We start from the raw sequence: 23,457 nt of genomic DNA on the forward strand, positions 1-23,457 counted from the left end.
AAATTTTAAAAAGTAAAAAACAAAACCCCCAACTCTTCCAGTATGACGGAAATGAGTGATAGAACTATGAGGGGGAAAAGTATCTGGATGGGTCCCCCCCCCCCCCCCCCATTGAGCCAGGCATCTTATTCAGCATTAAGAGCTGGTCCCTGCCCTCTGGGTGGTCACGGTCTACTTGAAGTGAAGGATGAGTTAACAGTTTACAGGTACGGAGGTTAAAATACGGAGAACTGCCTCAGGAGGTCGAAGGTATTTCAGAGGAGCTGATTTCACTATATGAATATTATATTAAAATGAACTTTACCCTTGTTACAGATTCAGCCCGCTCACGAGGGCAGTAACATCAACTCCTTCAAGAAAGAGAAATTCATTACATAGCAAACTATTATTGGAAGTTACTCTAAAATTTTCCTCATCTTACCAGCAAATCGTCTTGGGAGAAAAAATCATGTGCTTTATTTAGTTCTTTGTAAAGCAGGTTGAAGGCAGTGTGGCCTGAATGCATTACCTAAAGCTCTGATTAGATTAATTTTTTAAGAAGTGCAATTATCTATCCATTCACAGTATGAGAAGGATTATTATTTGCCTAGAGTTCTGTTTGCATATCCTTAAGATTTAGATGAGTCATTCTTTTGTCTGGATTAGTTTGTAATACATGAGCAAACTATAAAATTACTCCTGTTTACCCCACATGGAGCGCAGGGATGCAGGCTCTGACCAGTCAGGAGCTGCCTGGTCCTATGGAGGAGTCACAGGGAAAGCCCACCCCTCCATGGTACAACGCCTCCGACAAAAGCGGACGTTATCCACCACAGACCCAAGACAGTGAAGCCTTTTCTTCTCCTCACTTTATTTACTTCAGCACTTTATTAACTCAGGAGTTATTTCCATGATACAAATGCAGTGATAGCAGTAATACAGTATTACAGTAATACTGACAAATTGATGTCTGAAATTCAGAATAAGACCATGGAACCTTAGAAGAAAGAATGAATATTTCAAAAAAATATTAGTTAAAATGGAGAATGAAAAATTCTTTAAAACAGAACTAAAAATTCAAATGCTTACAGGGACCAAGTCTGTGTCATTCTGGCAAAGAGAAGACATTTGGGGCAAGGCAGGCACACATTGATGTCAGTGCAAGCTTACCTAAAAGCATCCAGTGCCCTTTAAAAATTGGGGGGGAAAAAAGTTAAACATAACTCCCCAGTAAAATACCACAGCAGGCCATATGGCCCTCTGGGCTTAACCCCTGTTTTAGAATTAAATTCTTATACTTGCTTTTCGGTAAAAAAATTTCCTAGAATATTAGCTGTACCATTTCAAAATGTTTATTTGGCATTTAAGTCTGATGGCTCCATTACATAATTAGTAGGAAAAGGTTTAACTGCGGACTCTGTTAACTAAATCCTATTTGGATTTTCATTTTCTCCAATGTCCTTTCCAGCTCTAAAAATCTGTAATCTTTCAATGACCTAACCCACAGCAGTTTTACTTTTCCTTTGTAGACATGATGGAAATATTCTAAAGTCCAGGTACATATTTTGGAGCACTGTCTGAGCTAATTACAGAGATGTGGTTTGCAAGATCTGTATTACTTTTGGCACTCCCATTTTCAGCACCTGCTGGAAATAATAGTTACCCGCCCCCCTCAAATTTGCATAGTATAAATCCCTAAACATTCAACTGTTCTTGCACCAGTTTTACTTATGTATTACTTACCCTACAACCCAGATCAAGGATAGGTATTTTGAGGTTTTAAACTCAATATTCTAGGAGTTGGTTTTCCAGCATCCTTTAGGTCTCCTTTGCACAGAAGTACATGTAATCTCTGCTGGTAGATCACAATGGCGACAGGCATCCACTTACCCTCAATTTACCGTGAACCTAGTACTATGTTTTATGTCCATCCTACCACTGAATTAAGGGCTATGTGAGCTCTTAGAGGCTGTTGTGCTCTTAGTTGATAGACTAGGAAACTGAGGCCGAGGCTGTAAGTGGCAGCTGGGATTCAGCACAGCTAGCTGTCTGCAAACAGGCTTTTCACCTCAGTGCTACACTGACCCCCTGAGAGTAGACGACAAAAGTTTTGTCATCTGGGAGTTCCTATAATCGAGTTAAGATACAGACATGAAAGCCTTCTCACAGGAGTTACCAGTGAGCATTTGTTGAGTGCTCACAACGTGTGGTGCTGTGTGTAGCCTTCTACCCAACTGCTTTCAACCCTTGCACCTCTGCAGATGGGGAAATATTTAAGGGCTCAGAAGGGGTAATAAACATTACTGAGACCACACAGCTGGGAAACAGAGCTGCAATTCCCATCAGGGGCTTCCTGTTGCTCACAAGTGCTCTCTCTACCACACCACACGGTTTCTGAGAGCAGGTAAAGAAGGCAGCTCAGGCTCACAGAGTTCATGTTTAGAACTTAGGTATCTCAAATAGGATAGACAAAGTGCAGAAACCCCCAGAACATGCCCTCTTCTTGGACCACTGTTGTTTTTTAGAAGATCTTATTTGAGAGAGAGAGAAAAAACACAAGTCGGGGGGCCAGGAGCAGAGGGAGCAGCAGACTTCCCACTGACCAGGTGCCTGATGTGGGGCTCGATCCCACGATCCTGACCTGAGCAAAGGCAGACACTTAGCCAATTGAGCCACCCAGGTGCCCCTGGACCACGGTTTCTTTTTTTTTTTTTAATAGATTTTATTTATTTATTCATTAGGGACACAGAGAGAGAGAGAGGCAGAGACACAGGCAGAGGGAGAAGCAGGCTCCATGCAGGGAGCCTGACGTGGGACTCGATCCCGGGTCTCCAGGATCACGCTCTGGGCCAGAGGCAGGCGCTAAACCGCTGAGCCACCCAGGGATCCCCCACGGTTTCTTTAAACTTAAATAACTAACAGTAGGCTCAGTAAAGTAGTTGTTTTTATTGCTATGGAACAAATTAGGCCAAAATTAGTGGCTTATAACAGCAGGCACTGATTATGTCCTACAGTTTCTGAGTCAGGAATTTGGAAGGAGCTCATGAGCAGGGCCATCCTGGGCCCCTCGTCTTCAGACCGTAGGTTTGGGGGTGCAGACATCCAGCCTGGGGCTGGAGGATCCACTTCCAAACTTGTTAAAACTGCTTTTGGCAGGGAGCTTCAGTTCCTCACTGTGTGGGACTCCACTAGGGCTGCTTTCAACATAGCAGCTGGCCTCCCCCAGAACAAATGATCCACAGAACAGAGTTAGAAATATGGAAGCAATCATGTCCCTATGACTTCATCTCAGAGATGACATACTGTGACTTCTGCCACATTTTATTGATCACACAGATTTGGCTGAGGGTGTGGCAAGGGACTACACAAGAGGGTGAATACAAGGAGGCAGGGACCATTGGGGGCCATCTTGGAGGCTGGCTACCACACCAACCACAAATAGAAAACAGACTCTCTTGCCAAAAATAGGTTTTAACCATAAAAATAAATACAGTGCAAACAAAACAATGTTAAAAAGTTCCACCTGTCTCCAAGTCTTTTCTCTCACATCTCCTATTAGGTAGAAGACACAGGAACTCCCAACTAAGATGATTCACTGTTATCAAAAGGGACTGACCAGGAGTGATGGTTAATGGTCCAGGTCCATGTCTTGTAAGATAGTGACCCCTAGTCAAAACTTCTCACTTTATAGATAAGACACAAACAGATTTGCCCAACTTCACATGCCCCCTAGATCCAATAGCTCAGATTCTGTAGAACAATGATTTGGGGAGATGCTTACGGAGCAGAACTTCTTTATATTTTTAACTGCTCCAACTATGGACACATCCACTGTTCCTACTTTTGCTTTAAAGAGGTTAGAATGCTGGGTTAGTGCTTCCATTTTAGGTCACACAGAAAAGCTACAAAACCTACACGACATAGAAAGGAATTGAAACAGCTGGCACAGACGTTTGGTATTGGAGAGCAGCGCTAGAACAAAGCTCAACTGTAGGTCATTAGTCAACTCAGTGGCCTACTCCTCACAAAGAATGGAACTTGATAGTTAGCCATGTACCCAAAACACATGCTTAACAGCACTGTGATTTATCTTGTTCTAAAGAAGTGAACAGAGTATGTTTCCATCCAAGTCTGAGTGTGTCCTGTGCAGAAAGAATCCTTACCCAGAAATCAGAATGAGGTATCTTCAATCTCATGAATTGATACTGGTGATTTTTCTCTTTCCCCTGAAGGAGATGTCTTTTTGAGAAGAGGGATGTCCTATAGTCCTGTAAATACCATCCCCTCTGGGGTAAGGTTCATAGACTGAGTTATCTACCCGGTGTCCATTTAGCTGCACTGATCCTTTGCAGGAGGATCGTTTAAGAGTTTTTGCCAGGCCAACAGATCCTCAGAGTTTTCTTCAACATTCAATAACCAGATTAAGAGAAAATTACCAGAATGTGCATTTTGGGATGGGTTAGGGTACAGAGACTTTGAGTCTTTTTCCTGTTAAATTTTTTTGCCTGATGAAAACTGCACTTCTGCCTCTTACACCACATTATTATATCCGAGGTGCCAGAAGATTTTAGACAGCAACAGTTGTAAATATTTGGGGTCAATGGTGAATTCAGACATTCTTACATCCTAGAAGCATGTGGAATAATGAACAAGTATCCGTCGGATCCATGTATGGTAGTGAGTTTACCAGGTGTGTGGTTCCCCTCGCTAGTAGCTGGCAGCCTTCATGTTCAGGAGGAGTAAGTGTGCTACCTGTCACCTGGAACTGAAGACGGGGCACACTGGATTTGCATATGGTGGCATGATGTTGAATCAAAGTCCTTTTCTGGGTGGGACTCTGGGAGCATTTCAAAAGCCATTTCCTCTTTGTTTAACCCTCCTTAGCATTAAGTGAGAACTCCTAATGAGGGAGTGATGATAGGCCTCCTCCATCGCTGTGAAACTCTGCTTGATGGAACGAGGTGGCTGTGGAGGGTGGTATCTGGAAAGGGGCAGGGGGACAATGGGTGGGGAAGTGTTCTGCTTCTCCATCAGGAGGTGTTCAGTTTAGGAAAGTGTCTCTGATGCTACACTTACCATTTGTGTGCTTTTCTCTACATATACCTACATTTGTTGAACAGAACAAGAAAGAGACTTTTTGTAAGCTGAGCTCGCAGCTCTGTAAGGGCCATGTCAGCAAGGGCACTATACCTTCCTTCATTGGTGCCTGTGGTCTGAGGCTGTGCAAATGCAGCAAGTCTCCACGTTAAAAATATCCTTTAAAACCTGAGAAATTTTGATAGCACCTTTGTTTTCCATCTAGGACAACACAATTATCTTTGTGCTGGAAGAAATGATTGTATCATTGATAAGATTCGAAGAAAAAACTGTCCAGCTTGCCGCTATCGGAAATGTCTTCAAGCTGGGATGAACTTGGAAGGTAATGTAAATGCCTGAAAGGAATGGTCTTGGCATTCATTTAAAAATGCATTATTTCCCTTTCTAAAATATAAGTAAGCCAAAGTAATAATTCAGTTATTACAATATATATGCTTAACTAACATAATTTTATATGACTGCTTTGTTAACTAGGAATTTTTAATGAGTATTTCCTATTCTGCTTAAGTCTTTTCACCAGCTCATATAGTAGCACACACAGCCTTCATTAGGGCCAGACTACATACTAAGAAAGTCAACAAGATATTAATGACTTGAAGCAACATTACTCGTAGCTTTTTCTCCTCCCTTTCTGCAGCCTCCAAACTCTTCCATAGAGTTGAAAATGTTTATCTGTCAAAAGTGTTTACCTGTCCATGTTCCTATCATTTACCTTTTCCCTGGCTCTGTAGCTGGAGAGATGCAGATGGATAATCAGTTTGCCTGGGGAAGTAACTCCTCAAGGAGGTACTGGCTGGGTTTGATTTTCTTTCTCGAGTGAAGAAGAAACTTGAAATTAGTTAGAAATTTTGAGTTTTATATCCCTGTTTATGTAACAAGTTGTATAATTAACATTGATCTCATTATTTAAAAACTTTGCTATGAAAAGAGTTTGGAATTCTGCTTTCATTGAAAATACAAGGTCCATGAAGTTAGTGGTGGTGCTGGAGTAACCCCCACGCTTAGTACTTGTGACGCTAGCACTTTGCTTCTCCAGAAGCCACCAAGGAGGCAGGCCAGAGACGTGCACCGAGTGAAATAGTGCCTGCATTTAAAGTTGCAGAGTCCCTCACAAAATGACATGGCACAGAAGAGACTAGAGCCTCAGGAGCACAAGCAGGGTCACCTAGTTCTGTCCTGGAAAGCTGGCAAAGCTCCCTTGGCAGAAGGAACACTGAATTGGAAGTCTAGAAAAGCTGAGTAGGAGGAGTTAGGTAAAAAAAAAAAAAAAAGGCAGGGGTATTACCAGATTTATACGTCAAAACTCATTTCGCATAGAGAGACCAATGGAACGACTATAGAAGTAATCCAGAGGACACAGCAGGATGTTAGAGGGAGAAGAGTGAGTGTGTGGTTCTTCCAGTAGAAGAGAGACTGATGCTGTGCCCTCTAGAACACATTGTATGTGTGTACCTGTTATTAAATAGATTTATGGGTCTGACTGTGAAGAGTCTAATTCCCCAACCCATGTTCACAGTTATCTTCACTCCTTCACAGCACTGCAGTAACATAACAGATGAAATGCACCGTGTTAAAGACAGTCATGGGACACCTGGGTGGCTCAGCAGTTGGGCGTCTGCCTTTGGCTCAGGGCATGATCCCTGGGTCCCGGGATGGAGTCCCCACATCGGACTTCCTGCATGGAGCCTGCTTCTCCCTCTGCCCCCTCTCTCTCTCATGAGTAAATAAATAAAATCTTTTTTTAAAAAAAGTCGTGGCACACCAGTCACTTAACCCAATATTTTCTAAGTGTGACTAGGTTGCTTCAACTTTACTGCAAAGTGCCAGCATATTTAAGCACTGATTTAAAGAAAGTGCTAGCAGCCCATCTTCTTGTAGGTGTTCCAGAAGCTCAGAGATGAATCACGTGTTCCTATAGTTCATTTTCACGTGCCACAAGGATGGGGTTTTTTTGTTATCTTTATTTCATTCCCAATTTTACTCAGTTTCTTTTTGCTGCTCTCTATTTTCTTTATATATATAAACTCTATGACCACTTTGCTGACCACTATTTTCTTTATATATATAAAACTTATTTTATTATATATATTAAAAATATATAAATATATTTTTTATATTACTTATATATATATAAAACTTCTCTCTCCAGTAACAACTGCACTGCCTTCCCTCACTAGAAGACAACCAGGGCAGCTAGAGACATCGGAGTTTCTGTGTTCACAAAATACCATCACTGCCCTTTCCAATCAGATCTTGAAATTTAAGCATACAGTTTAGACGGAGCTGCAGTTTTTCAAAACACTATTTAAAAAAAAATACATTGTATGCTTTTATAAAATGTCAATATAAGCTATGAGAATAGTGGAGAAACTAGCATTTGTTAAGAGCCACTACATGCTTGTCTCTCTATATAATATATATACTTTCTCTTCTGCTCAGAGAGGTTGAGATCCTTACATTATGAAAAACACTTTGGAACTTAGCCAGATTCAGCTGTGTCCACTTCTGTACTACCCAGTTCTGGTTTGTCCCTTAAGAATGTATTAGATACTAGGTAGCACATATCATACATGATAACTGAATTGAATTTTAATTGTAGAAAAACTGAAAGGCTTTTTAAAAATCTAATAAGTTTATAGAAATTTTCTTGTGAAGTTTTAATGGGAAAGCCCCATTTTTGTTCTTAATTATTTCTGTATAGATAAAAACCTTTATTTGGAGTAGATATGTGTCTGTCCATAGAGTTGACTCTCCCCTTTCAGGACTGCCCCAAAATGAGGTCGCAAAACAACTCAGCTCTTCTCAAAGCCTGATTCTCTCCATAAATGTAGCTTAGGATCAGAAGTGGTCTATTTCCACCATACTGTTGCCCCCATACCAGTGATTCTCCAGAGTTATTTTAAGACAGCCTTTCTCAGTGCTTCGAGAGCCTGGCATTTGAGTACACATCAGTTTTTTAAGGGTAATCCTCAAAGTTTTACTTCATTTTAAGGTGTATTGTAATCATTCCAAATTATAGCTTTATTTTTGGTGTAAAGAGTCAAATGGAACTTAACAAGGAGGTTTTTGACATTATCAGATTTCATACCTAATATTTTTAAGCTAAGTTTTAAATTAAGGCTTTTTTTTTTTTTTTTTTTTTTTTTTTTTTTAAGAAAGGAGGGGAACTATTGCAGACTCAGGAACACTTCTATAGAATTCAGATGCTATAATCTCTGTGCTCCAAGGAGTCAGGAACTTTCTATCAAGTAAAAATCTTAGTTAAAGTGCTTACAAACAGTGATTGCTTAACTAATTCAGTTAACAACTTCTTAAGTTATATGAAAGCATATTAGTACACATTCTTACATTCTTGCTCTAGTCAGTATTTTGAGCTTTATTCAAAATCATTCACTGTCTCACTTCACACCATAGAAAAAATAGTAAGAAATTACTTATTTACCAAGTATGGAAGATTCTTGCAAATCCACCAGCTCATCACCGTCCTTTCCCCTGTTTTCATGTGGAGTGTTAAGTCATGGTTAGCTGAGGTCCTTACTATTCCAGGATATTGATTTGGGTCATGCATGTTCTCGTCTACCTTCTCCATAAAGTACTTGCCATCGTGTTGAAATCTGGGTTTCCGTGCAGTACCTCTGGTGTCTCAAGTGTTCCCTTATGTTACGTGCAGTAGCGTTTCCTTTTTTTAAAGTTGATCACACCTCTATCTACCTATACCATCTACATTCAAAATATTCTAATGCTGTAGTCTGCCACCAGTGGAGGTAATGATAGCTCTGTAGCACTTAATATTTGCCACCAACTGTTTTAAGCCTTTTACATATTCTAAATGGTTTCATTCCCAACCACCCTCTGAGTGAGGTACAAATATTATCATCATTTTACAGAAGAGGGCAACTAAGTCCCAGGGAATAACGGGGAGATCCCACCGACTGTGTGACAGAGCCAGGGTTTAAATTCAAACATGCTGGCTTCAGATTTATGCTCATTACTGCTACACCATACTGTGTTTTCAGTAGAGCATGGTACAATATAAATAGCTCTGTCATGATCCTTTTTCTGTGTTTTGAAATGTTACATGACAATTCTTCAACTTCTCACTACCATATTCAACACAGAGTACAATAAATGGGACCATTCCATCATTTGAAGGACAAAGAATCTAATAATTATTTTAAAAGGTGATTAGTATTTACTTTCTTAGCAAAATGGGTTTTATCATAAGTGAGGCAGGTGCAGGTCTTCTTTCATATAAATTTTAGTATAAATTCTACTCGCTGTACTTCCTTGGATCTCTCAGAACTTTCTCTTTAATAATACTCTGTTCCTTTTAGCAGCACATAGAGTATGAAAGAAACATTCCCATTTGTTACTAAAACATGTAACTTCAAGAGTGTGAATCCCTATTGTAATCTGATTACACCATTCCAGCCTAAGTCAGAGTTAGAAGATAGCTTTACTTTGTATATGAGAAAGGATGCTTTTGGTTTGTGGAGTCATCAATATAAATCCCTTTAGAAAAGGAAATTCCCCACTGCTAATTTATGTCAAGAAATGCAAAGTTTTCCATCTCCTCAAATGTTTTTAGAACCAAGTAATATCCCTCATATAAATGTAAAAATTGGACTTTTCTGCTGTCGGAGTTAATATTGCTTCTAGCAGGTGATCTGCAATGTCATGTTAATATTTTCCTGAGAAGAAGGGGACTTTGTGTGAGGTTATCACTAGTATAGCTCTCTTCCTTACATACCATTATTAAGATTAACCCTAAACCCCATTTCTAGTCTGCTATTACAAGCTTAGATTCTTTCTCTCAAATGCTAGTAAAAGTATTACCTTATTTAACCAATGAAAATTTCAACTTTGGCATGAAATGTAAATTAATTTATGCAAGAATCCATGTAAGTGCTTTGTTTAGAGTGTTTTAGCATAATATTGAAAGACACTTAATTTTATGTACAGTGTAACTGATGAAGAATTACCTGGCTTCGTATACAAATGGGTTCCTCTTGACTCTGCTTTCTCTTCTTCTGTGTCACTTTATAATTGCTAAGTAGTTTCAGAAATTAAAGTACTTCCTGAATAAACTCTGCCACCCAGACCTTCCCATTAAATCTCACTTCTGTGTATTTTTTAACACCCACAGCTCGAAAAACAAAGAAAAAGATAAAAGGAATTCAGCAGGCCACTCCAGGAGCGTCACAAGAAACTTCTGAAAATCCTGCTAACAAAACAATAGTTCCTGCAACATTACCACAGCTCACCCCTACCCTGGTGTCCCTGCTGGAGGTCATTGAACCCGAGGTGTTATACGCAGGGTATGACAGCTCTGTCCCAGATTCAACTTGGCGGATCATGACCACACTCAACATGTTAGGTGGGCGGCAAGTGATCGCAGCAGTGAAATGGGCCAAGGCAATACCAGGTAAGATGCGGAAGACGACACTGCGAAGGAACAAAGCTTCGTATTGTCTTAAACAGAGGCTCTCTCATCCAAGTCTCACGACCTGTCCTGTTTTCTCTTCCTCATTGCTAGGGCCTAGCCAGGGGCAAGGCCAGAAAGCATAGGAGCGGAGGGTTTATAATAAAACTGGTACACTGCTCCCTGCTTTTCAGATTGTTGCTCAGAGCATAGTGATTTCAGGTAGGACGAGGTCCTGTCAGAAATAGAGTCACGGGACTTAAAATTCCTTTCACACCCAAAGCCAGGGCAAGGATACGGATAATACTTCTCAGAATTCCACTAGATTTCCGTCAGCGTATTGCTTTTAAGACTCAGGAGTACAATTGGTAAAATATCAGGTATAGTGACACTTGGTCAGGATGTACTAAAACAGAATGACTTTAACTCTTAAGCAGATAAAATGATGCATTGTGAATGTAAGTCTTAGTTAATATCATTTTTAAGATGATATAAAAGTCCCCCTATTGGAAAGAACTTGATGTGAAACAGCAGAGGTTACCGTTCATGTCAACCCAGACTTTACAGCTGCAGAGATGTGACAACCTCATGTTCTCACTGATAGAGAAGGGACAGAGCAAGATGGAAGTAACCTGACCACCTGTCATTCCTACTCTGTCAAGAGGGACAGAGGTGTAACTGTCAGAGGACACTTTTAAAACTAAATTCAGTGACTGAGTAAACGGGAAAAAAGTGACAATAACTTTTATTACATTGGATGCCATTAGAAAGCACTTTGAGGGCTTTGATCTTAACATGTCAGATGACAAAGGAGAACCATGCCCCCTGGTGCTTCACTTACTCTGTCATGGGTCCATCCCCCAACCCTCCCCAACCAGGCTAAAGTCCTCATTGGTCTGTGGCAGTTCCCAGAGAGATGATCTTCTCTTGGACGAGTAGAGTGCTGTTTCCTCATAGCTTTACTTCTTCTTAATTCAGGATTCAGGAACTTACACCTGGATGACCAAATGACCCTACTGCAGTATTCATGGATGTTCCTCATGGCATTTGCCCTGGGGTGGAGATCATATAGACAATCAAGTGGAAGCATGCTGTGTTTTGCTCCTGATCTGATTATTAATGAGTAAGTTATTTATGAGTCATTTTCCCTGTATTCATAGGGTATTTTTAACCAGCTGTCGTCTTCCTGATGGATTGCTATTGTGATTATTCAGGACTCAATCAATTCTATCAGGTTTCTTAAAACTGGGCAGACTTGAAAAAACTTGAAATAAAGTTCTCTCTATCAATGCTTAATGGCCGGCCAAACGTACATGGAACATTATTATTACTGTCCCAGGACACACTGAAGGGTACTTTTTTTTTTTTTTTTTTAAGATTTATTTATCCATTTTAGAGAGTTAAGAGAGTCAGAGGGAAAGCATCTCAAGCAGACTCCCCGCCTAGTGCAGAACCCATGTTGGGGCTTGGTCCCATGACCTGAGATCATGACCTGAGCCCAAATCAAGAGTTGACGCTTAACCTACTGAGCCACCAGGCACCTCGAAGGGTACTTTGGGTTTTTTGTTTGTTTGTTTAAAGATTTTATTTATTCATTCATGAGAGACAGAGAGAGGGAGAAGGAGGCTTCATGTAGGGAGCCCGACACAGGACTCAATCCCGGGTCTCCAGGATCACATCCCGGGCCAAAAGCAGCACTAAACTGCTGAGCCACCTGGGCTGCCCTCAAAGGGTACTTTGTAATACAGTGAGCATCTCTGGGGTCAATTGATCTCACTTTCAATAGAGACAACTATAGATGAGGACATCTTGGCCTACCCTAGGAGGGACAGGCCCAGAGACAGAAGGACCCTCATAGCATGACAAGGCCCACTCAGTGTTTATGACTTGCAAAGTTTTTTTTTTTAAGGAGAGAGAACCAATCCAATTTTCAGATTTTGTAAAGGAGCTATTCTTGTGTCTTCTAGACCTTTGCTTCCATCTGTGAAATATTTGAGACATCCCTTCCCCTGACTTCATTGCACTTGTTTCCCAAGTAGTTTTCTGCCTCCAGTGTATCCTTCATCATGTTGACAATTTTTTCCTTCCAAATACAGTCTTATCCCATCACGTACCTCCCCAACATACAGATGTCCTCATTCTCTCCGCCCTGCTTATTCAGTGCATCCCCAGCATGGCTTCTGGCTTCCCAGAACCTGGCCTCTTTTTCTTTCTCACTGTTATCTTTTATAGATGAAGCATTCTCACTCTGATGATCTGTTATTCCTCAAGTATTTTGACTCATGATGTTTTTAGCACCTTGTAGGACCTCTCTGTTGTATATCCCTGGCTCTTATCACTTTTCTACCCTATATTGCAATTTTTGGTGCCTACAACTTATCTCCTTTATGAGAGTGAAAACAAGGAGTTCTCACTCTCAGACATACCCAAGATCAGAATAAGAAACTATTTCTTTATGAGCTCTGGGGTTAAATCCATTAGAATAGTCCCACTGCACCCTATATGAGTCAATCCATTGTCAGTAGTTTGTGTTTAGAACTAGATGTCATATTAAAATTAAGAGTGACAACTTTAGTTATGTCCAGAATGGCACAGAGTATGGAAACTTAACATCAGCTGACAAACAGGATGTTTGGAGGAAAGAGAAAGGTAGAGTTGGGAGCGAGGAGGACAGCCCACAGAGACACTCATATCTGTTGGGTGTGCCAGGCCCAAAGTAATGGGTAGAAGTTCCAGAAAAACATCTATCTGAACAGTGTTAAAGGGAAGGGCCTGCCTTACCATGTGATAAGCTTGCATTATTTTAAGTGTTTTATAGTAGAAACTGGATGATACTAGCTCCAGATATTTTTAAAGACATTCTTAGGCATTGTGAAAGAAACTGCAAGGACTAGGGTAATTCTAGATTTAGAACACAACTTTATACTGCTCCTAGGTTATTCCAAGGCCACTTATCTGGCAGGATAAATAGGAACTACCTAAAGTAGACGTTTCTCCTTTCTGCTATCAGGCTAGCTAGCTGCATAAAAAACTAGTCCAAAGACCATGGCTAAGCCCAATCCTGAGTTAAGGTTGGTATCCTTTCTCTATTGGTGATACTTATTTTCTGGCACAGTATTCTCTTGGTGATACAGGAGTCCTTACCAAGTGCTAGCCACTATTTTAGGAGCTTGAGCTGTAATCGTGAGCATGAAAGATGAGGCCCCTTCTAACATTCCACTGGGGAAATTAAATAAATAACCGAAATTCTTGTGGAAAGCCATGATACAAGAGTGTGACTGGGGGGTGGAGGGGGGGGAGAAGGGGAAGAAGGAGTACATGCTACTTAGATTTGGGGACCACAGAAGACCTATCTAGGGAGCTGAACACCAAACAGTACAGAAGAACAAGCCATGCAAAAGGTGGGGGCCCTACAGGCAGAAGAAACTAGGGCAAAGGCTGGAATTCCCATACCAGCTCAGAGAAGGGGACAGGGGCCACGTCAAGCAGAAGCTTGGAGGTCAGGGAATAGAGTTCAGTTGTATTCTAGGAGCAAGAAGAAGCCATTGAAGGCTTTCAAACGGCATAACATGCTGGAGAATGGATCAGAGGGCACACCACATACTCCTCACATTCCTAGTCAGCCTGGTACAGAGTAGCAGAGAACAAGCCAGACAAGCTTCCTGGCCTGGATGGCTTCCGGTCTACCCCATCACTACCAGATTTAAATGCTGCCAGGAAACCTTGGTTTAAATGCTTCCAACCAATCCCTGCAGAAAGTAAGTGAATAAAACGATCCACAGCATGCACAACAGAACACTTAACTTCTCCAGTGTACACTCAGTTTATTCAGTAGTCTCTGTAGATGCTGTGAACCTAGGAACAAGTTTAGTCTTCCATAGTTCTCACCTGTAGGGGATTAGCATTAGTAGCAATATAGTTCCATTTTCCTTTGTAAGTTCAGAGTTCTATAAAATAAAACCAAGGAGTATACTTTTGGGGGGAAACTAACTCAAATGCCGGTGTTTGTCTTTTACAGGCAGAGAATGACCCTCCCCTGCATGTATGACCAATGTAAACACATGCTGTTTGTTTCCTCCGAGTTACAGAGGCTTCAGGTCTCTTATGAAGAGTATCTCTGTATGAAAACCTTACTGCTTCTCTCTTCAGGTTGGTAGAGCAACACTCTTTGCTTCTAAAATTCACTTCTAAGTACATCAAGAGCATGAAATGTAAACGTGCAGAAACAAAGGGTTCTTTTTTGTATACGTGGCCCCAATTCTACCATTATTATTTCCTTCTAGTCAGATATTTAGATTTTTCGTGAATGTCAAGTGTTATAAAGGCACAGCTAGTGGTACCAAGATGAGTAAGACAGGTGCCATAGAAAAAGAGAGGAACATGAGCTCTGCAGGAGCCTCTGACGATCTGGAGTGAGGACATGCTTCTTCCTCCCTGGGACCTTTGGTAATAGCACCAGGGGAAAACTGGAGAAATAGGGCCAACCAGAATGGCCTCTGTTTCTCTACTACATTGTAACTTGGTCAAAAATTAGTTCCCCAAGGAATATTACCATGTCCAGAAATGGTCGTACGGAAGATCTACGTGATTACTACTAGAGACCTGGCTGACGCAGCATTGCTGCTGCCATGGTGAATAGAGGTGTTTACCTAAAAAACAGCAGTGAGAGGGTATCCAACAATCTTAAAAGTTTAGATAAAGCTACGGGTATATCAACTCCAGGGAGGCACGTTGTGGCTAGCAAAGGCATTCCTTATTAAACCTAGAAAGCTTTTTGAAAAATACAAAGTCTCTTGGCAGTAAAAAGGAGGCACCTTCAACAACCAGTACAAGAAGGTCTGTGAACAGTTGTTGTTATACACATATAGGCTATTCCAATAAAAATGACGTATCAGGTTAATGTTCATAAAATACTAAGCTGATGACTGAATATTTCTTTCATATGCAAATCAATAAATTTGCAGTGTTTTAAAGTCTTCTTTCCCTGAATAACTCTGGTTTCAGAACTGCCAGATAACTTTAAGCAACTGGATCTATTTCAGCTTTCCTAAGGCACATGTATCATTAAGCTTTCATATTACCTTTGTTCTACAGAAACCCTAAAGGAAAAGATCACTGCTAGAGACTTTAAGGTTACCTAAGGCAGCACACTTGGTAAAGAATCGAGCTCAATGTGATTTAACAGTTAAAATCTGATAATGCCCAGATACAGATCAGTGCAAAATACTAACCTATCTTACTTGTCAAAAATGGTAATTTAAGTTGTATACATACCAGACTCACTAGCTATATGTACTTTTTTCATTGCATAGGATATAAAAAAGTAAACTGAACTACTATGTATCACTGGGTCTTTTACAAAAAAAAAAAAAAAAGGATAGAATTAACAAGAAATAAATATATAGAGATCCCTGGGTGGCACAGCGGTTTAGCGCCTGCCTTTGGCCCAGGGCACGATCTTGGAGACCCGGGATCGAGTCCCACGTCAGGCTCCCGGTGCATGGAGCCTGCTTCTCCCTCAGCCTGTGTCTCTGCCTCTCTCTCTCTCTCTCTCTCTCTCTCTCTCTCTCTCTCTCTCTCTCTCTCTCTCTGTGACTATCATAAATAAATAAAAATTAAAAAATAAATAAATAAATATATACCATAAGATATAATCAGACTTCTACTCTGATGGAATATTAGAATAGATACCCTAACCTCCCACTAAAAATGCTAGAGGAAGCAGGCAAAAAAACAAAGAGGTTAGCTATACTAAGAGGGTATATTTAATAAGTTCAAAGACAGGAAACATACATGAAAGTTTTAGTCAGAATGCAGTTTTTTTAAATGCATATATAGGTACATGTGTGTACCATGTACATAAATGAACAGAATAAGAGATATGAGTGAGGAAGAGGGCTGAAACCGTGCTTTAAAAAAGTGATCCTATTTGTGACCACCATCGCAAATGATTATCCTAACCTATTAGTTAGGATAACTGTTAGTAACTACATTCATACATACTAACTGCTATTAGTAACTACATTCACAGTATACCAGTTGAAAAAAAAGCTTTCGTCTAATGTGATCATCAGAGATCCACAATGAAAGGTGGACAAGAATAGGGAAAGGAATTTGAGAATTGTCTGGAATTGTGTAAAGACACCCACCCCCCTACCTTACTAGGCAGGCTCAGTGAGTTCCATATAACAACACAAGTAAAATCCAAATGACTGAAAAAAAAATCTTCAAAGGAGAAGCAATTTAATAACCACAGTAGCAAAGAAGAAAATGGAATGCTATATAACGCTAAGGAAAAATATACTGGAAAATAAAGGTGGAGTTCCAGTTTTAGCTCTGACAAACTGCTTGGACAGTGCCATTCCCATTCTCCACAAGCAGCAGCTCAAATGAAAATCTGTAACTTTCCTCGGATCTATCAGAGAATTGAGGTCACGAGGCAAATGACCACATCAGAATCTGGAGAAATAGGCAAACACAGACACACAGCCATGATCAGTTTATTAGGGACAGAAGAATCTGGAGCCAGGAACTACTAGAAATGCTTACAGTAATTTTGATTAACTGCTGAACAGGGAGGAAGAGCTTAAAAATTCAAAACTAAGGGGGTTGTCTCCTCACACTTTCTTGGGGTTTACTCCAAGGCATAAGCCACAACAGGTTCTCACCAGGAAGATCAGAGAAAAAGCCCCTCTGTTTTTTGCTCTCTGAGGGAAGCTGCTGTGAGAGCTTCATCTGACCTGAGGGCAAGGGCAAAAAGATCGTTGTGGCCACCTCTCCCCTCCTCTCTCATGTAAGGGAAGCAGGAGTGTGAGGTGGGGGAGGAGGTTCAGAAACACTTCTGAAGGTCATGACAAAACAGGTTTTATCATAAAAGGTAAGACACCCCACATCCCCAGCACCTTACCACTGTATCAGTAGGGCTCCAGGATAGGAACTGGATTACACCTGCCAGAACTACAGAGCATGGCCTTTTGAGAAGTTCTCAGGGAAACCCAAAAACAACAGGGGAAAAACAAAACAGGGAAACAGGTTTCAGTTATGAAACACAGCCCAGCTCTAGCCAGTTTAACATAAGACCTTGTACCAAAAGCATCATTATCTCAGCTCTGCTCTATCACTATGCAGCTTTCAGGGAGAAGAAAAAAAAAAAGGGTAACGTATGCAGTAAGACTCCGAAGAGACAGTCAAGCATCGGACCCAGCTCATCTATGACACAGATGTTTATCAGATAGGGAAGTGAACACAACCATGATGACTATGTTAAGGGCCCTAATGGAAAAAGTAAACAACACGCAAGAACACATGAGTAATGTAAGCAGAGAGGTGGAAACTCTTGAGAATCAAAAGGAAATGCTAGAGACTAAAAATACTGTAATGAAAATGGAGGATGGCCATCAGTAGACCGGACCTGGTGGAAACCCAAACTCAAGTGCAAAGAGAAGGATAAAAACAACATGGAACTGAGCATTCAGGAATGGTGAGGGCTATTATACATGTGTCCTGTGCAAGTAACGGGGACAGAAGTGGAAAAAAAAAAAGAATGGAAGAAATATATGAAGTAATAATGGCTGAGGGTTTTCCAAAATTAATGACAGATGCCAAAACATAGACCTAAACAGCTCAAAAAACTCCCAAGAAAGATAAATACCAAAAAAATCTACATCTAGGCATATTTTACTCAAACTGCAGAAAACCAAAGACAAGCAATCCTCAAACCAGATAGAAAAAGAATCCGCTTTCTCATAGAGGAACAAAGATAAAAATGACATCAGAATGTTCTCCACATGTAGGAAGGGAGTCAGGTGAAGCATTTAACGTTAAAAAAAAAATATATCCATCTACAATTGGGTATTCAGTGAAATTGTCCTTCAAAAGTGAGGGTAAAATAAACAGTCTCAAACAAAAACAGAATTAGTCACTAGAAGACCTGTCTTGCATGAAATGTTTAAGGAAGTTCAGAGGAAATGAAAATGATGCAGTTCAGAAATGTGGATCTACATAAAGGAGAACATGAGAGGAGGAAGCGATGAAGATGAAAATTGACTTTTCTTCTTACTTGATCTACCACACAACTGTGGAAGGTGATTACAGCACCAGAACATCATAACAACAGGAGAGAGGACCCGGGCATACTGTTAGCGGGTACCTGTACTATATGGATCAAGTAGAATGGTCATATTTAAAGGAGCTGTAGATCCAGTGTCTATGTGGAACTCCAGGGCAAGCGCTGAAACCACTTTAAATACACGTAATAATTGATATCCTGAGAACAGAGAATATAGAATCATATGAAATGCTCATCAAAAACTGGAGAAGTAGAAAAGAGGGAAGGATTACAAAAGGAAGCATCAGTGCAAAGAGTGCAAAACGGTTACAAACATAGTACCCAAATATATCGAATGGTCACCTGACATGTATAGTCAAAAAGTTTTTTTTTAATGAAGGTGAAAGGAAAAGTTTGCCACCACCGATCCTCAATATAATACAAGACTAAAGGGTCTACTTAGGCTAAGGGTAAGGAATCCCATGTCTAAGAAGGAAAGAGGAACAGAGAGAATGGTAATATGTAAATATGTTTAAGCTGACATCTATTATATAAAATAACAGCAGTAGTATTTTAGAAGATCTAAAACCAGAACGCTAGAAGGATAGTTCAATAAGGAATGTTCAAATTTCAATGACGATGGCTAAAGATAGGAAAGGTACGCAGAGTACCAAAGCACCGAGGTGGGGGGGTGGAGCCCTTAAGGAAAACACTAAGGAAAAGCAACCCAAAAACATGAAATGAAGGGAAGGGGGTAAACAAGCACACAGGAAGGGAAAAAAACAAATGGTGAACAAATAAATTTATCTGCAATTTCATTAAATACAGAGGAGATAAAAGCTTCAACGTCAAAAGATACACAAAGAAATCCAAGACTGGATAAAAAAAAAATTAAAAAAAACTCTTTCCATGATACTGAATGACTGACGTTAAAGGCCCTCCAATAACCCAGTGGCGGCAGACTTGTGCTGTAGAGCAGCATGTGGTAAATGTTCTCAGTGTTGCAAGACTCTGTCACAGCTGCTCAACTCTGTTCCTTGCAGCATGAACACAGTCATCACCCAAAGAAAGAACAGGCATGGTTATGTTCCAATAAAACTTTATTTACAAACACAGGCTGCTGGTGTGACCAGGCCACCAGTCGTGTTTTGCTGAGTGCTCTTTGAATCCAGAAGAAAGCTGTGGCAGCTTTCTTCATTTATGATCAGCACAGATGTTAAAGAGCTGGTTTTTTTTTTTCCTCACTTTATTTAAAGTTACTCCTTACATAAAGCATTCTACTTACCAGAAAAGTAATTCTAAGTATGTCACTTAAACGCATAGAGCAAAAATTAATGAAGCTCCAAGGATAATTAGGGGTAATTTGGGATAGATGGAATTCTTTTAAACATAAGTACTGATAGGGCTTTGCCAATCATTATTTTTAGAGTTCAGGTAATAAGCAGGAAAAAATACAGCTCAACAATCGATGAAAATATTAAATTTTAGTATTTAAGAAATTAGCAATAATTAGGTTATCTGTAATATATTAATGCACTTTTAACATGGTAGGCTCTTAGCACTTCTGATGAAGTAGACTTCATTTTCACAGTAATACTGACATCTTAGAAGTGCCAAGTGTTGCTTTATAGAATCTGAACGTTTTCATATCTGTTCCTTCGTCTAACCCTATTCAAAATCCAGGGAGAGTGGTACACCACATTAACAAAATGAAAGGTAAAAGTCATACAATCATCTCAACAACAGGTGCAGAAAAAGCATCTAACAAAATTCAGTGTCTGTTCATGATGAAAACATTCAACAAAGTGAGTACAGAGGGACATACCTCAGCATAATAGCCATATATGACAACCCACAGCTAACATCATACTCCATGGTGAAAAGCTGAAAGCTTTCTGTCTACAATCAGGAATAAAACAAGGCTATCCGTTGTCATCACTTTTATTCACCACAGTATTAAGGTTCTAGCCAGAGCAATTAGACAAGAAATATAAAAGGCATTCAAATCTAAAAGTACTAAATAAAACTCTCTCGGCAGATTACATGATATTATATATAGAAAAATTTAAAGACTCCACAAAGAGACTGTTAAAAACAAGTAAGTTCATAAGGATGCAGGATACAATTTCAATATACAAAATTCTGATAATAACTATCAGAAAGAGAAACTAAAAAATATAACTCCATTTACATTTGCCTCAAAAATAATAAAATATCTAGGAATAAAATGTTTTTAAGGAGGTAAAAGACCCATGCACTGAAAACAGTAAGACACTAATGAGAGAAATTGAAGATGACAGAAATAAACACAAAGATGTTCCATACTCATGGATTAGAAGAATATTCTTAAAATGTTGACATTTCCAAAAGCAACCCACAAATTCAGTGCAATCCCTGTTACAATTCCAGTGGCATTTTTCACAAAAGAAATCCTAAATTCTGTATAGAACTCTAAAAGACCCAGAATAGCCTAAGATACCACAACATTGCAGTACCACGTCTAACTATAAAGCTTTCTCACCGCAAAGAAAATGATCAGCAAAATGAAAGCAACCTACAGCGTGGGAGAAAATCCTTGCAAATCCTAATTGGCCAAAGGGTACATGAAAAGATGCTCATCATTACTAGTCATTAACAAGGAAATGCAAATCAAGACCACATGAGATCCCACCTGACCTCTCTATTAGAATGTCTGTTACCAAAAGACAAGGAATAAGTGCTGGTGAAGGTGTGGAGAAGAGGGAAGCTGTACTCACTGCAGGTGGGCATACAAATTGATGCAGCCACTGTGGAAATAATATGGGTGTTCCTCAACAAAGTGAAACAGGACTACTGCACGACCCTGCAGTTCCACTTCTGGGTATGTGTCCACAGAAAATGAAAATACTCGAAAAACATATGTAGCTTCATACTCATGGCATAATTACTGATAGTGGCTAAGACACGGAAGCAGCCGAAGAGTGCACCTATGGTTTGTTTGATAAATATATCCAAAAGACCATTATTCCACCATAGAAACGAGTGGAATCTTGCCACTTGCAACAGTTTGGATGGACCTTGAGGGCACTACGCTAAGTGAAATAAGCCAGTCAGAGAAAACTGAGCACAAACGAATATATATAGGGACGTCTGGGTGGCTCAGTGGTTGAGCATCAGCCTTTGGCTTAGATTGTGATCCCGGGGTCCTGGGATCGAGTCTCACATCGGGCTCCCTGTGAGGAACCTGCTTCTCCCTCTGCCTATGTCTCTGCCTCTCTCTCAGTGTCTCTCATGAATAAATAAAATCTTTAAAAAAAAAAAAAGTATATAATCTCACCTATACATGGACTCTAAAAATAAATAGGGACACGGGCTCTTGTATGCAGAGAACAGACTGGCAGTCTCCAGAGGAGGGTGTTTTGGAGGGTGGGAGAAATGGGGGAAGGGGGTTAAAAAGTGCAAACTTCCAGGTATAAAATAAGTCACATGGATGTCATGTGCAGCTTGGTGACTATAGTTATTAATAATATATATGTATGAAAGTTGCTCAGTAAATATTAAATGTCATGAGAAAAAAATGTATACTATCTGATGGATGTTAACTATAGATGTATTGTGATCGTTTTGCAATATATACAAATATTTAGTCATTCTGTTGTACAACCTGAAACTAATGTCAATTTTATCTAAATTTTTAGAACTTAAAACTCCATGAGAAAGAGTAGGACACGCAGCTAAGACAGGTTATACTCAAATCCACAGGACAAGTAAGAATTAAATCTTCCTGCTCCTAAAACCACTGCTTTTCCTTACCTTAATTCCAGCATTTTCTAAGATGTTATCAACAATGAAGTTAAGTTTGGGGAAACATCATGTTCCCTTCCCTAATTCTGGCTCTGATAAATCCTGAAAACCAATAGTCTACCTAACTTTGTATTAACCTTTAATTTTGCTTACATTTTGACCAAATCCTTTTTTCCCTAACCATTAACACAGAACCAAAGTTCTAAGGAGCACACTTGGAGAAATTTGGCCATGTACAAAAATCAGTCAGTCTTTGCAGGATTCATGAACATGATTAACCTTCTGTTCACAGTCCTTCTTACTGGTATCAGTTTTTGAAGAGTAATAAGTGATTCATTTTTATACCGATTTTACAATCTGGAATCCATAAGGTTTTTTTCTAAGTGTGTAAGGGAAGGCTGATACATGCTCCCCAGTAAGGCAAGACTCCAGGTTAAATCCTCTGATTTTCTATTATCCCCTCATCTCTCTTGCCTGTACTTTCAGGATCCTGTGAGATGCTTGTATTTTCATGGAATGTATCTAGAGTGTATATACAATACATGTCGTGAAACATGCTATTGTTAATAATAAATGCCCTACAGGCACATAGGCAGAGTTACCTTAAGAAAATTCTTTCCTTGACCACATCTTAACCTTTTAGTTCCTAAGGAAGGTTTGAAGAGCCAAGAACTGTTTGATGAAATTAGAATGACCTACATCAAAGAGCTAGGAAAAGCCATTGTCAAGAGGGAAGGGAACTCCAGCCAGAACTGGCAACGCTTTTATCAACTGACAAAACTCTTGGACTCCATGCATGATGTAAGTGTCACACGTGAATCCAGGTGTCCGCAGTGTTGTTTGGGACGTTTGATTTGTGTATATGATGATATACCAATAGTTTTGGCTTGGTTTGGTTTTCTTCCTTTTGATCGATTTTGGTGGTGGTTGAGGCTCAGGTTGTCAGCCTCGGTTTGGTACACATTTCTCCTAAGGCCAATTATGAAATATCTAGTTACATGCTTAGAACATCATGATGCCAGGACAAAATTTAATAGCACTATTAAAAACAAAAATGCCAAATTCCCTATTTTTATGTGACTAAATTAGCATATGGCCTTCACATATTGTCATACTATGTACTACAGTT

At 39.9% G+C, this 23,457-nt stretch overlaps 1 protein-coding gene across 5 annotated transcripts in view; it reads left to right on the top strand.

The window, feature by feature from the left end:
* Positions 1-23,457, top strand: part of NR3C1 (nuclear receptor subfamily 3 group C member 1) — a 119,803-nt gene that overhangs the window by 91,972 nt on the left and 4,374 nt on the right. For all 5 annotated transcript variants that reach the window (XM_055331689.1, XM_055331687.1, XM_055331686.1 and 2 more), the window contains exons 4-8: positions 5,282-5,398; positions 10,223-10,501; positions 11,477-11,621; positions 14,517-14,647; positions 22,972-23,129. In XM_055331689.1, the coding sequence (XP_055187664.1) occupies positions 5,282-5,398; positions 10,223-10,501; positions 11,477-11,621; positions 14,517-14,647; positions 22,972-23,129 (830 nt within the window). The remainder of the gene's footprint in view (positions 1-5,281; positions 5,399-10,222; positions 10,502-11,476; positions 11,622-14,516; positions 14,648-22,971; positions 23,130-23,457) is intronic.

The sequence above is a fragment of the Nyctereutes procyonoides genome, unplaced genomic scaffold, assembly GCF_905146905.1.
Source record: "Nyctereutes procyonoides isolate TBG_1078 unplaced genomic scaffold, NYPRO_anot_genome, whole genome shotgun sequence".
NCBI lineage: Eukaryota > Metazoa > Chordata > Mammalia > Carnivora > Canidae > Nyctereutes > Nyctereutes procyonoides.